Source organism: Buceros rhinoceros, unplaced genomic scaffold (genome assembly GCF_000710305.1).
Source record: "Buceros rhinoceros silvestris isolate BGI_N320 unplaced genomic scaffold, ASM71030v1 scaffold355, whole genome shotgun sequence".
Classification (NCBI taxonomy): Eukaryota; Metazoa; Chordata; class Aves; order Bucerotiformes; family Bucerotidae; genus Buceros; species Buceros rhinoceros.
This window is the reverse complement of record NW_010410901.1, coordinates 55,871-71,793: the sequence shown is the minus strand read 5'-3', so window position 1 is coordinate 71,793 and position 15,923 is coordinate 55,871. Positions and strand designations below refer to the sequence as shown.

Genomic DNA, 15,923 nt, shown 5'->3' with positions numbered 1-15,923 from the left:
GCTTCTCCCAAAATTGCAGAAGTACTGTGGCCCATGTACTGCTGAAAGTACTCCATCAGTGAAAAGAGAGAGAAATTATGTGTTTTTTTTAACAGTGTTATGTTGGATGCAATAGTGGGAGAAAATGGTTTAAGTTCTAATTATAAAACTTTTGCTTTAATGTAGGTAATTAAAATCAGGAAGACTAATGCTGCTGTGTTTGAAATAAGAAATGAAAATCTCTAAAAACTTTGGAAAGAGATCTAAAATTTAGAAGTAAGATTTTAACATCAGCTCTGTAATTTCGTATCTAATATAAATGCCTATTCTCTTGTGATCTTTTACAGGCTCTTAAGTACTCATCTAAGAGTCACCCCAGTGGTGGTGATCACCGTCATGACAAGATGCGAGACACCACAGATCCTTCACCACCAAATAAAATGTTGCGGCGCTCTGATAGTCCTGAAAACAAATACGGTGACAACACAGGGCACAGTAAAGCAAAAAGTGTGCATACTCACAGAGTTAGAGAGAGGGATGGTGGTGAGTTATCTTTAATTAACCTTTATTTAACCAATTACTAATTGCTCATAAATACTGAAATAAGGCGATGAGAGTGTTGCACTAAATGTGCTTGGAAGACTGCAGTGAAACCAAAGCCCAAGTTTCATTGGAAGCAATATTTAAAAATGCATTGTAACACCTGTTAATTTTCTTATTTTTACAGGTATGATAGTTTTTCTTGTCCACAAAGATGAAATCAACTTTTTTTTTTTTTTAACAGTGTGTCTTGCTTTAGACTTACTGCGTTTGAAACATGAAATAGTATTCGGGATATTACACTAACAATAAATATTAGCTGTTTAGAGACTTTTTAAAATAACTTTGTGTATTGAGGTGCTTGATATACTGAGCCCCATAAGAAATGAAAAAAAGCTGCTTCATGTGTAGCCGATGTGTAGAACTCTTAACAATCTGCAAATGATAATCAAAGGTAGCACTTATTAGAACCTCTCTTAACAGGAGCTTAGGAGCTTAGAGAAGAATGTTGACAGTCAAGTAAGCCTTCTGTGTTTTTACAAGATATTATAGTCAATAGTAATATCCCAAATATTTTTTAATTGATGTTATTTTCTATTTCTGCTTCCTAGAAAAAGGCAAGAGTAGAGTTTTCCATTTGATTAAAAAACGTTAACAGTTTCAGTTTAGAAAGTCCAGGTTACTGACTGATTTTGAAAGTGTGTTTTCTGCTTTGTAAGTACTGTCTTCATATTGAGTTATAAAGTGAAGGATTCAAGTAGAAAACTTAGAGCTTTCAGTGAGTGCTTCTTTGTTCTGTTTAGTTAAGAACTTGTGATGCACTGATACACTTATTGCTGCGCTATTTTTACTTGTTATGATAGTTGATGGAAAATAAAATATCTGTAAGTACCTTTTAGGAAATACTAGTTCCACACCACAAAGGTGTTTGTGGTACCCAAGTGTTCTTACAATTCCTATTAGTTTTTACTTCTTTGGATTAATACAGAGGCTTTGTAGACCAATGATAATGTGATATAACTGTGGTAGATTGATTATAAAATCATACATGTTTTGTTAGTACACTGATTTTCGTTATATCTGATCATAATTGAAAGCATAGTAATCTCAGAATTAAATGCACATGCAAGGCCAATAGGCTGCTATTTTGTGCTGCTTTTCTGGACATAGAGGTGTCCTCTTTTATTTCCTGTTCACCTGTCCAAAGATACTTGTCCTGTGTGCCCTTCTAATTCTGATTAGTTTTGCTACAAACAGTAATTCTCTGTGTTTCATCGGGGCTACATTTAGTAGAGTTATGCATGTATAAAAACATCTGGAGGATAAGGCTGTATATGTGGAGTGTATTTGCTTATTTATGTGTTGGAACTGTTTTTAAGATAGGAAAGATTTTTTGAAGTTCTCAGTGAGTCCAGCTGGATTTAATAGTTGGGGAATGACCTGAAGCATGGATGTATATGTAGTAATGATGAAGGAAAAGTAATTATTTGAGGTCTTGTAAGCAGAAGGAGCACCACCCCACTGTACCTTCTCCTTCCCCAGGCTGTTAATGTAGTGGAAAATTTAATTTATTCTGATCCGAAAGTGGTCCTTTGCACACCATATGTTAATAGACTGGGAGAAGGAAGTAGTCTTCAACAGGCTGAGGGAAGTTAAGAATTTTAAAAGATGAGCATTTATACTTTCTAGTGGAAATGAGAAGCAGGGTTTTTTTTGGTGTTAGTAAGGTTGGTTTGGCCCTGGTTTCAGCTTTTGAAAATATATTCAAAATAACCAAAGTTGCTTTAAGTTCTCTATAAGGTATGTAGTAAACCAAAGCTAAGCAGCTGTGAACAGGAGGTTATCAACTTTGTGTTTGATTATTGAATCTGTCAGTATGAATTGAAGGTAGGTCTAATAATTTACCATGTTCTCTGTCTATTGGGAACTGAGGTACTGTGATTGATAAAGCAGTCCCTTAGTTTTGCAATTACAAACTTGAGTGGGAATAAAAATTTTAAAATTGCTATAATTTTTTCACTGAAGTCCTAATATGAGTAAAGAGTGTTAATTGGCCTTGATGCTACTGTAGTTTTCTGGCTTGGTTTTTTTTTCTTTTTCTTTTTTCTGGGGAAGTGGGGTTTGGTGTTTTGTTTTGGGTTTTTTTTGTAGTTGCTGTGCATCTCATTATTTTAAAATCAGTGTTGCTTTATTTTGAACTACTACAAAGGTATCATTGCCTCCCCATGATCTAGCTGAACTTAAAGTAAACCTCATTGAAAAATATCCAGTATTTATTTCTGCAAATGGCACTGAAGTCCCAAACAAACAATTTATTTTTCTCTCATACTTTAGAAAATAAGACAGAACAAAAATCTGGAGTATTGCTATTGAATGTAAAGCTGAATTAACCAAATTCCTCCCTTCCAAATCAAAGTTTAAAAGGTCATTCCTATATAGCTCCTGGTGGTTTTTTTTCTCTGTAGTGAAACAGGAAGCTTCACTGGTGTAGCATGCTGGTACTTGGGACTGTAGTCATGACTGGTTCACTTCTTTGTGGTAAAGATCACTGACTAAACGTAATTTAAAGATGAAAATGTACATGTATAAAATGTAAGAGCTATAGTTAAACTGACTGAAAATTAATAACAAAAAATGGTAGAACCTGTGAATACCAGTGGTACCTATATAAAGGTTTTTCTTGTAACAGCTTATTTTTGTAGTACTCGTTTTGTGAATCTTTTGTGTTTGTAGAACTGTAATCCATGGTAAGAAATTCAATTGCTTTCAGTTATGGTTTTAAACTGTGTGTTATGGGTAAGCCCTCCATACTGATACAATGCAAACAAAGCATTTTTCAGAGTTGCTTACTGCATGGTTTCTGTGGAAAAAGACTGTGTACAGGGATGATCGTCTCTCTGGAGAGAGACTTCCAAGTTCAGCTTGGACTAAACACGGTGGAGTACTTGCAAGTTTTTGTCACGTCCTTGGTTTCCAAAGAGTACTTGTACATCCTGCATGTCAAAAATCTGCAGCAACTTTGTTCACGCTTTCAGGTCCTTGTCCATGGGGATGCTGTCTCTGTATGCGAGTGTTTAAAACATAGTGAAGATTCCCCCCTCACAGATCAGCTGCTATAGGCAAGTGTGGAGTTCAAAGAGGTTGAGGGGTCTTATAAGACCAACTCAAGCGTGAAGTTCCTTAACAGTAACAAATAGGGGCTTAAACCTAGCATTCTTTAAAGGGAATAGAACTATGAAGGGCCTTGTAGATGTGGAAAAGTATTTCCATTAAAGAAAAAAGGGAAGTACAAAGATTTGAGGATTCTCATGCTTGAGGATGGACAGACTGAGAGTATAGATGGTCCTTGTAGGTCTATTTAAATCCATAAATGAGATGATATTGGTGTACAGGAAAGAAAACAAAGTAGTCAGATAAGTAGGGTAGTTCTGGGAATGCTGTAAGGGAGATACATTATTTAAGAGTAAAACTTGCAAGATGCAACCTTTGGTAGGAGAGGGAAAAGGATGTTTCTTTCTATTTAGGTGTATGGAGCAGAATGACCAACTACGATATGTAGTAGAATTCTGTGCAAGAAAAGTTAGTTAAGCTGCGTGTGCTCAGATGTTTTCTATTGTGAAGAGAATACTGTTTTGCTACATTTATGTTTAAGAGACTTGGAAAAGTCTGTTTGCTTCATGCCATAATCTTACTAATAAATCCTTCAAAATAACAAATGGAGAGCATTAATGCACACAGCATGAAATCTTATGCTGGATTGTCTGCTGTGTAGGCTATTTTCATGAAACTTGACTATAACTTGTTATATTTTCAGATTTAAATATCACAACTTTTGTGAATGTTTTTCTGGGATTTTTTTTTTTTTATTGGTAATTAAGAATGCCATCAGTCAGCACCCTTACTGACTGTAGTACAGTTCTAAGATTGAAAATCCTTCTGCTATTAAAAGTGTTTTAAATCATGAGTTCCTAGGTTTATCGAAGTAGTGGTGGGAGCTTCTGTAATAAAGTGCTGCCTTGCTTTGCCTCTAGTGGTTCCTGAAGGAGTTCAGAGTCCTTGGAGCAAAGGAAGAGCTAACAGCTGGAAACAGAGAGCTAGCTTTTCTTTCCTGTCTTAGCAACCCTGACAGTAGAGGAGGACAAGAGGCTAACTGCTGACTTAATTACTGTGATTGTTGATTCATAGCCAGAAATAAACGGGGAGATAGGGTAGGTACAAGAGAGTGGAAGCCGTCTGGGCAACACGCATTGGAAAGAGGAAATTACAGAGTAGGTGGAAAGAGGCAAGTCTGAGAGTAATGAAGCAAAGAGAAGAGTTCAGGAAGAAGATGGAATAGATTCTATCTGTTTAGTTATTATTAACTGCTGTTAATGTTAAAGTAATTATTCATTACTATGAAAACTGTTTCCTCACTGTGACTGTATGGTCAAATCTGACATGAGAAGTGTGATCACAAATGAGAGTAGGCTCTCCATGAAACATGCTTCGAACATACCAGGCCTCCCTCCCACCCCAAGCATCCAGGTGTAAAAGAGGTGATTCATTCCCCTGTTCCTTGAATGGTGGCTCTAAAGGAGGTAAGGTTTGGTGGTTCATTTGTACTTTTAAGATAAATACAATTGCCTTTATCCAGATTAAAAAAAAATTTGAAAAAAGTAGATTTCAGTAATTTTCTAATTTTGATAAAAACTTACTTGCAAGTTTCACTCCTACCTTCAGCTGGGGAGGGGGGTGTTAATTTTAAGTTTGCTTTAAAAGTTTAGAAGTTTTAGACAGAAAATAGCTTTACATTTGCTCAGGATATTTGATGATGTTTCTAAAGTTAGTTTTTGCTGCATCAGTTGTATAACTTTTGTTTTGTTACTCTGCTGTAAGGATTTGTAATAGAAAAGAGATTGTAAAGTACATGATCATAGAAACAGAGAATATAACTTGTGTATGTACTTTTTAAATTTTGAGGTTTAGAATATTTATGTTCAAAATTGCTCTTTAAAAACAATGTTTGCAACTGCTTTTCAAAATCACAGAATAGAAGATACAAACTCTTAATTTTGTATTATTGATATTAGGAAAGAATGATTGTATTAAATGTTAAGTCTTTATGCATTTAGGTGGGTAGAGTTCACTGTGTTGCTTCTCGGGAAGTTGAAGTAACTGGTGCGGGTTGTGAGTGGAAGACTTTATCTGAACTGGCAGCTGCTGCAATTGGCAATAAGCAGTGCTCTTCGTTTGTAACCTATTGGTGCAGCCACTTCCCAAAATCCGTTGTTGTTTGGGAACTTCTAATTTCACTTACTGTTCGTTCTTCTCTCTGCTAGTATAAAAATACAGATACGTAAATAGGTTTTCTCTTTACAGTTGATTTGTTTAAGGAAATACGTATCTTTATGTGTTTTAAGAACTCAAAAACTTAGGCTTTGGATTGTAGGTGTAGTATGTTCAAGTCAGTCTAATAGCTAGACCTAGTAAGCTTTTGTATGTAAGCTTATTTTACATTTTGACTAGATACAAGATTTGTTAAATTCACTTAACCTTTGGTACGTAAGCTAATCACAAGGAAATGATTTTTCCTTAGCATCATTCTTAACCTATGCTTCTACCCTCTGACTTTGCAGAGATGGAATGAATATACAGCCTATTAAACTTTTACTTTCTAGTTTTCTGAAGGTGAAAAAAAGGCAATGAAAACGGTTAGTTTCCGATGAGCTGCCTCCTGCTAGGGCATAATAAAGATAGTAATTTGTAAATTATGTAGATTTTTTTTTTTAGTGGGATTTTTCTGTAGTGGCCCTCGATTAAAGTTAGTTCCTAACCACTCTTTGGGACACAGCTGTTTTCTAAGAGGAGAAATACTGTTTATTGACATCTCACATTTAAGTATCAAGTATGCCAAGTACCATTAAAATTATGCAGAACTTGGGTGATAGTGCTCTGCCTTTGTTGTGGCTGAGAGAGGAAGTGATGCTGTAGTAACTTCGCTGTTAATAGTAATAGTAATTACTGGAAAATAGTAATTTAATGACGGTGAACTTGAAGTGTTACCTACCTTTGTGTATGAAGTCAGGCTTTTATACCTGACTTTTCATAGGCACTTCCAGGGAAAAATGTCTCAATGTACAGAGAAATTGTTCCTTATATAGTTATTCAGTAAGGAAAAATTGTACTGGCAGTGAAAGGGAGTTCTCAACACTGACGCTTCTAAGATTGTGCTTTGTTATACTTTGTAGTACAAACATTAATCCTTTCTCGAGTTAAATGTAGCACAGAAAAGAGAGAAGATTTCTTTATATTGATTAAGATTGTTATCCTCATAATGTTTTCTTTTGAATTATGAAGGGATCACCAAACTTTGTGGTACTTGTCTACAGGTGTTCCTGCTGTAACTTCAGTATTAGAAGATTATTTCCTTTCTTGAAGACCTTTGACAGACTTCGTAGCTTTTAACAATAAAACTACCCTAGAAAAAGCATGTGTTTAGTAGCTGTTCTTTTATCCCAGTAATATCTTGCTAGTAGTAAAAGAACGCTGTTTAGTTATGAGCTTCTTTTGCTTGTTTTACACATTTTGTGCAGGCTTGCTTTGTTTTACTCAAGTAACGATGTGGTTTTCCATTTGAAAGCACTAGCCTAATCATACAAGGAATTCATGTCTATATTTTGACATGAACCTGTATCTCCTCAGTACTTTTGGCTATTAAAAATACTAACTGGACCAACTGTGGCTTACCAGATTTTTGCTGAATATCTTACCCTTTTCTGAAATCACAGCTTTATGCCTGCAGTTGCATGCACAATGTGTAATCTTGCAATTATACCATAGGCTAAAATTTTTATTTAGTGAAATTTTTGTTTGAAGTGTTGCTTTATGAAGCAGTATTTTGAAGTTCATTCATCTGTAATAAGTGGAAGTCTAAGGTAATGAATATATAATAGGGAACAAAATTGGGACAATTCCTGAAATATAAGCTTCTAAAGTAAATTGCTGATTTGGTAAAATTTTAAACACTTTCTAAATTATTCAGAGACATCTTTTGAATCTGATATTCATCTGTTTTCCTGAGACAGAATGTTTTTTTCTCAGACTTTCAAAGGCCACCTCCCCCCAACCCTCCACAAAAAGTGAAATAGCCTGGAATTCTCCTACATACACTTCTGCATCCCTCCTTTTCCCCTTGGGCAGTGGTTAATTTTTCTCTCAACTTCCAAGCTTGTGAAGCCAGAGGCATGTTTTAAGGCAGAAATTATACTTGCGTATTGCCTGCAATTAGACTCCAAGAATGGTATTCAAGAATAATGTCCAGCTGGAAGGTCTGTCCTCCAAGTTACTGGAAAGGGAGATAAAAGTTTTGAGCAGATGACTGACAAGCAATCTGACTACTATTTTTATTAGATGGGTTAAGAGATGTCTGGTAAGCTTTTGTGGCCTTATGTTTCTATGCATGCAGCAGTGTTATATTGTGTTTGAAATGAGTGGATAGCAAGATGTCTAAAAACCTTTGCTCATGAAGCCACATGGGACTTGGGATAAGCATTCTGTTCCTTACTGTGACTGCTGTAATGAGAAGAGTGGCAAAGGAGCAATATGTCAGAGTTTAATGTAATTTTTTCTGCCCCACTTTTCAAACATAACTTTTTTTGGCAGCAGAGGTACGATAAAAATGTTAATATCCTGCTTTTGTCATCAGTCAAAGAGATGTAATGCAATATGAAAGTGCTTCATGACAAGGGCAGGGCAGTCAGTATCTGAGGGGCAGCAGAAATCTTCAGGAGGTCTTTTCCCTGTCTAAACTTTTGTCATTAATTTTCCGATACATGTCAGCTAACTTCTCTGACCTGCTATCTAGGGTAGACATGAGATGATTCTTAACCTCTAAGTAAAATTTTTATTTTGAGATCTTTAGCAAAGAAAACATTGTTTATATTGTATGTTTTATGGATCAAAAACCTGGTAACTGATAGATCCCAAAAATATAAAATACGTGATCATCAAATGAGCAAAATTTTTTCCTAATTTTTTTTAAAGATGTGCATAGGTTTACTCTTGGACCGAAATAGTAACATTTTTTTTATCTACAGGGAAGAAATCATAGGCTCATTCATACACTACCAGTAATTTGAGACTGAGTAGCAAATGATAAAAGCTGTTCACTAGGACAGAACTAGTTAAATTTTGCAAAAGCCAAAATGCTAATTAATCTACAGGAAGATGTAAATGTGGTCCACTGCATGAAAGTTACAGGAAGGAGTGTGAGACTTTACAGAAAATAGATGCTTTGCAGAGCAGTAACTCTTAAAACAGACACGAAACTCATACACAATTAAGAGCATAAATGTTGAGTGTTAGCCAGGGAGGATATATGATCAGAGGAATTTCAAGCAGGACAAGAGAGTAGTTATGCCTTAGTGCTAATGTGACAGCTACTGGTCTCCGTTTTGATTCTCACAGTTCAGAAGGTGTGCAGAACTGCAGATTTTCAGAGAAAAGGCCAGAAAATGACTACAATTGAAACTCATGCATTAGAAGGAGAGACTTGAATAGCTCTTGCTATGGTTAAAAAGAAAACAAATTAAGGTTTTATTTGATTGATAATTACAGGAGGAAAAAAATTACATACTCCATGAGTTGTTGGATGTAGTAAAGGTGCAAGATCCACTTAGCTTAACCTAAATAATCATAAAATAGAAATTTGGCATAGATTTTAATGTTGTTAGTAACAGTCAGATTTTTGGGGGTAGAAATTTTGAAACTGGGTATCTTAAAGACAATTTTCTAAGATCTGTTTCATATAAAGAGTTGAACTAGGTAACAAGAAGTCTACTGGTAGGTTAAACAGTAATGAGAATATTTCTAGTTTAAATGTAATAGATTAGTGGACTTCAATTTGAAAGGGATTAAAATTGTTAATTAACTTTCTAAGTAGTATTCCTGTGATTTTTTTTTTTTTTTTTTTTCTTTGCCAAATGGTTGGTCTTGGTTCATGATATATGAGGATTATGAACCTGTGAATGTATTTCATAGTGCATTGTGGTATTTTTGGTCATTTTTTTGAGTCTTTTTCTGGGGTCAAGTGGAACTATGACGGATCAGTTGGCAGTAGAATTCAGTATTTGCAGATCCCTGCTGCACTGGTACAGTTTCAAATTTTGTGTGCTTTATTAGTGCATTTTTTTTAAGGGTCACTAGATTGTCTGATCTCTGAAATTTTTACCATCTAATTGTTCAAAATTTATCTGCAATTCAGTGTAATTTATACTAGACATAGAACATAGAGAGTATTTCTTCAAAGATGGTTGCACGCTTCCACTTCACTGTAGGCTTTTGGTGTTTTACACAGATGTACATGTTTACCAGACTGGATTTTAGTTTGTTGGCCGTGACCACACAGCTTCATCTACTTGGACAGTATCTTGAGTATCTTGAAATTGTTTTAGATTTGCAGAATTTTCATATGACAGAACATAAATTTCTTATTAAAATTATTGTTTTCTTTGCCAGAAGAACATTTTACAGAAAGGTTGACATGCTTGTCTCATACGCTTTTTAGTGATTTACAAGACCTTTCTCTTCCTCCCACACTACAGCCGAGCATACACTTGATTTCAAAGTTAAATTTGTTGATGTGGAAGTTGGAGAGTAATTCATAGCTTCTGTAGATAAAGATTTCTCATTGGGATAGAGTGGTGCTGTACTCCTTAAACTCATTGTCTATAGGCTAATTATACAGGTTAATGTGAAATTAATTTGAGAGTAATGAAGTTAAAATTCTCCGTCCTCAAAAGTGTGGTGTTACATTTAAAACCTGATTTACGTTTATCAGATTCTGTTGCTTCCGTTTCCACATCTTCTTTTTTACTACAGTTAAGGTTTTAGTTTAAGTGTACTGAAAAATAAAACATTTAGAATCTCTTTTCTTCTGAATTCTGATACAGAAGTTTTCACTCAACAGAAATCGTTATGGTGTCTTGTAGAACTTAAAGAACCATCTTATAGACAGAAAAAACTTGTAACATTTGCTGAATAAAGCTTTCCTTTAAATAGTCAACAGTCTTTGCCAGGACAGTATAAGATAATAAAGTCAATAAGATAGTAAAGACATAAGATAATAAAGTCAAACTACACAGTTTGGTTGGTTTGTGTTTTTTTGTTTTTTGTTTTTTTTTTTTTTTTTTTTTTTTTTTTTTTTTGGCCTTGCCGTCATATGAATTCTGCTGACATATCTGGATATTTTCATTGTAATTTGTTGTGACCATAATGGAAGCAGAGAGGTTTATTGAACATAGGACAAGTGCTTGACAGCGACATCTGGTTCCTTGTTACCCAGTTTTCTGATTCCTCTCCTTAGCTTTAGCTTTGGCTGTGAACGTGAGAAAAAGATTAGAGACTGTTGGCTACAGGATGAGATGAGAAGCAAGATAAACCAGGTTACTTCTGTTTATATAAAGACTAAACCAGTTTTATTTAAATCTTAAGTAAACCAGTATTGAATGGAAATTGGTCACAGATCCTTTTTGCAGTGTTTTTACTAATGTTTTGAGTAATAATAATTAAACCTGATCACGGTTGAACTAGTACAGCTTCTTACTGGGGGAAAATAAGAAGAAATTGTAAAGAAATCTGTAAAATTACATTTTCCTACTTTTTAAAATATTTGTGATATTGCTTTAAAAATACAGACAAAGCTGTAACTTATGAAAACATTCTGTAATTTTGTAGGTTTATGTATTTGGTTAGAAAATGTTCGCTGCATGTGTTGGATCAGTTCCTACCTTCTCTGGGTTTAGGAGGCAGTGGTTGAAGGCATATGATTTTGTGGCTTGGGAAATTCCTACTCTAAAAATCAGTGTGGGTTGTTGGTTTTTGTTTGGGTTTTTTTATGTTTTGTTCTGTGGATCCAGTTCATTTGATAAAATTCTTTCTTACCATTTTCTTACTTTCAGAGAGTTAACATAGCTACTCAAAGTGTAAATTAAAATGGCTCATCTGTGCCTTCTCATGGGCAGGTGATTAAAACCCCAAATGCTGCCGTGTATATATGGGGAAGAGCAGAGCTTGGAGGCCCTTTTACATGTATATAGAGCTGAGCTAATACAACAGAAGTTCCCACCTAGTGGATTGTGAAAGGGGACTGATGTTGAATTACTTTGATAAATTACAAGGAAGAAAATATATTTAATTGTGTCATCTTTGTGTGTGTTTTTTAATCCCAAATACCATGCATCTTGAAATTACTACTACTGGCTGTTTTCCCTGTAAGAGCGTGCTTCAAAACTGGCACTATCATTGCTGCAGTTTGTTTTGTCTGAGAAGGTGCCCACCACAGAAAACCTTGTGAAAGATAAACTGTGAACGTGCACATAAATTTCTACAGAAACAAAATGTAGTCAGTTAATACGTAAAAACATTTGTTTAAATATACTTATTTTTTGGTAAAAACTGGAATAATTTCTGTCCTGTTTTAGTGAAGTGACATCTTCAAATTTATGCTATAAGTGTACTTAAAAATTTGAGAAGATTGTAGTGATTTTGGTTTTTGACAGTAATGCTCTTTAATCTGTTTATTCCAGGAATCTGAAGATTGACCTTTTTGTTAAAACAAACCGTAATTTGAAAAAATATCCACAGTAATTGGCAAGATACTTGTAGACTTTACTAGATTGTAACTAAATTATTGTCTTAAATTGCCAGTATTGGTGCTTTCTTAAGGAAAAGATCTAAGCATAGGTCAACTTTTCAAAAAAATCTCTCCTGTCCGTTGGTCTAACCTCTTACATTTGTTCTGTAAGAATCCAGTATTTTGGGGTTTTTGGGGTGAGGGGTGTGTGTGTGTGTGTGAAGAGAAACATTCTATATTTCACCATGTCATAGATATGTGCTATATTTAGGCATGTCGAGCTTTCTGAAAGTATTTTTAAGAAGCAATATTTAGAGCTTCATCCCAGTTACACGTATTAGTTCCTCTCCCTTGGTTTCCTAGATATCTTAAATATCATGTTTTATGTTTATGTCCTCCAAAGCAACAGTCTTCCTCAGTGTTTTCCTAAGTAGATGTGTTACTGAGTTCATTGGACTAACAGAGTTATAAATTATTCATATCTGTCAGTAGCAAGAACAGGGAAGGGAAATTATGATCTGCCCTGTTCATCTCATTTACTATGTTTCAAACATATCTATTCAGTCACAAATGTGGAAAATACTTTTTCCCCAAAATGCTTTTTTTTATTAAGACGTATAATTATCAATAATGCACATCTGTGCCTAAACTCTTCTGCACAAATTGGGTAATGTGCTTTACCTATATTTTTATGCTGCATTTATTTCACATAATTATGATGGTATGTTTACATCAGGTGACCCGCTTGAATAACATCAGCGGAAATTCAGATCTCTTCCGGTTAAGTAGTTGGACTGCTGATTCAGACACCCGATGCTGGAAGGTTATCACAGACTTAATTTTCAAAACCACTCATTTCTTTTGAAATAGTACTATTTCTACTTGATTTAATAGGAGACATAATATGATTCTCTTCAAGTAGTCTAAAGTTCACCTCTTTTACTGGCAGACACTGCCTGTACTAATGATCGCAGTCTGTGTGTAGTCCTTTTGAGAGTGTTTACTTAACTAGGGAAATAAAATGAGGCACTTAGTCAACCAGGCAATTATAAAATAGATTTTCAGTTTGTAAACATAACTAGCTTTTGTGCAGAGGTGCATTTTCCTCTAGTAAGGAAATTCCAGGAAAGACCAGTTGAATTTTAACTATGTATTCAAAAATTTTTTAATGGCAAAAGGGAAGAATTGTCACTTACTGTGCTTTAGTTATTTGAATACCCTGTTGCACAATACCTTTATTAAGCTGTGCTAAGCATCAAGTCTGAAACGAAAGCCGTGAATCCATCGTATAACACCACAAAACTATATGTATTAATTGTTAGATAGATCCTTGCTTGTCACCTCACACCCCAAGCACTAGGCCAGCATTCATAGAATCACAGAATGGTTTGGGTTGGGAGGGATATTTGAAAGTCATCTAGTCCAACCCCCTCTGCAATGAGCAGGGACATCTTCAACTAGATCAGGTGGCTCAGAGTTGCATCCAACCTAACCTGGAGTGTTCCCAGGGATGGGGCATCTACCTCCTCTCTGGTCAACCTGTGCCAGTGTTTCACCACCCTGAAAGTTTATTTTTGACATCTAGTCTAATTCTACGCTCTTAGGTTAAAAACATTACCCTTTGTCCTGTCACAACAGATCATGGTAAAAAGACTGTCCTCATCTTTCTGACAAGCTTCCTTTAAGTAGTGAAAGGTCACAGTAAGGTCTCCCAAGAGCCTTTTCTTCTCCAGGCTGAACAATGTTCCTTTTATTAATTAAGAAATTCTATGTAGCAGGAATTGATTTGACTTTTTCAGAATGTTCTTAGCATCTCTTCTTTTCAAAAACAATTGCCAGTTGAAGATTAAATATGCATAAAATTAAAATCCTTATACTTTTAGCATATCTGTATTGTAAGAAATACATATGTGGTACAGCGTGTCCTGAACTGAAAGAGTAGTTTGTGTAAGCCTAATCATTTGACAAGTTGTTATGTAAAAGTTTATTGAGTGATTCCTGCTTCTAATACTAAATATTTTCAAGTCAGTTTGGTTGGTTGTGATGAGTTACTAAAAATTTCATGGACATTGCTATAGTCTTAAAAGAGAAGCAAAGTTCTTTTCATCTGGCAAATATTAATAGCCTTTAAGCAGTGATCTTGTATTGGAGTTTGGTTCTTGTCAGATATGGTTAAGTAACTAGAGGATGAACAAGGCTTTTTCATATTATCGTACAAAATGAAAATAAGAAAAAACCTGAATGAAGCAAAATTGTGCATGCTTTTGAGGGCAGTCAAATTTAGTGTATCTTGAGATACAAGTTTGAGATAATGTAACATACAGTTTTTAAGACATTTAAGAGGGGATATACACAGTGTCTTTTTCATGTATTTTTTAATGTGATTAAGCATTAATTCTGCAACAGCTTTTTTATTAAGGATATAGACTAATCTTTTTGCAAGATTGCAGGAGTGTTTTGTAATAAAGACTTCTTTTTTTAACATTTTAACAGCACCGTATAGAATTGCAGATTCTGAATGGTGCACACTCATCTGAAGTAAACTTTTAAGATGAGATTCAGGTTGCAAGCATTTGTCACTGCATTGCACTACCTGTGTTCAGCAAAAGCTGCAACTTCATCTTTGTTATTTTTAACTGAGTAATGAAAACTTTCCTGCAAATTAATTTGTAAGTAATACTGTGTTCACAGAATCTTCTGCTTAAAGTTCTTTGTTCCCAAGAAACTATCCCCAAAACATTAAAAGAAATTTGAGAGTTGCTAAACAACGTGGTTTCGTTCTTCCTTAATCTTATTTTTGTTCAGTGGATTTTGTCAGGGAGATTAAGTTAACATACCTTGCTTAATTGGTTGGAGCTTCCAAGTAGGAGTACTGATTTGTTGATAAATAGAAAATGGAATAGTCATCTCAGCTGTATTCGGGCCACTGCCTTTTTTTTTTTTTTTCTTCTCCTTTGTAAGCAAAAATTGTTTTATACAACCCCAGACTTTATTCAGAATTCCGTCGGGGTGATCAGTTTATGTTGTGTCAGTCTCATATTGCTACTATGTTGATTGTAATCTTTAAACATTGGAAAACCCTGTTTTTACAGTGTCTGCCCTTAAGTAATTTCAATCTGACATCACTGAGGTGTATGTTTAACATCAGTGTTTCTTCAGGTGTATTTATTTTATGTTCTTTGGGCAGCTCCTTGAATGGAAAAAATAAAACCCGTGCCACCCCACCCCCCAGTGTTAACGGATTTGTTCATCCAGTTTCAGTAACCCAGAAGCCTAATTTTCATAAAGCATTTGAGCATGTTCCTATTGGTAATAATTTAAAATACTCCACATGACTAATAATTTTTTTAAATGTCTTTGAGTTCTCTAGTTTTTCTTGGGTTTTGAGAGGAAAAACTTTGTAAAATTGGAATTGTCTACTGGCATTTAATGTGTATCTGTGGTTGCAGGAATAGATTTGGGGGCCCTGACAGAAGTGAAATGGTTTTTTTGTGATGTGTGCTGGATATACTTTTATGCACAGTTTTCCAATAATGGGAAAAGTTCCTCTTGTCTTTTGTGGTAATTTACTATCATAAGCATAGTTTGGCTTTATTCTCAACTACCTCTAGTTTCTTTTTAGAAGAATTTCCCACTCCATTTAATACGAATGTGATAATGTTAATAAATGTTGCAAGATTAAAAAGACTGTACTATTCATCAGTCATGCCATAGCAGGATTTTGTTTTTTATTTAACACGTTGAGACCTGGGGTCATGAGCTAGAGAGTTAGGAACATGACTGTGTGGTGCTC

The 15,923-nt window shown here is 34.9% G+C and overlaps 1 protein-coding gene across 2 annotated transcripts in view; it reads left to right on the top strand.

The window, feature by feature from the left end:
- Window positions 1-329: 329 nt before the first annotated feature.
- WAC (WW domain containing adaptor with coiled-coil) overlaps window positions 330-15,923 on the top strand; it is a 61,755-nt gene continuing 46,161 nt past the window's right edge. The window contains exon 1 of one of the 2 annotated variants that reach the window (XM_010135756.1): window positions 330-522. In XM_010135756.1, the coding sequence (XP_010134058.1) occupies window positions 384-522 (139 nt within the window). In that variant the 5' untranslated portion in view covers window positions 330-383. The remainder of the gene's footprint in view (window positions 523-15,923) is intronic. The other variant, XM_010135757.1, reaches the window with a different exon arrangement.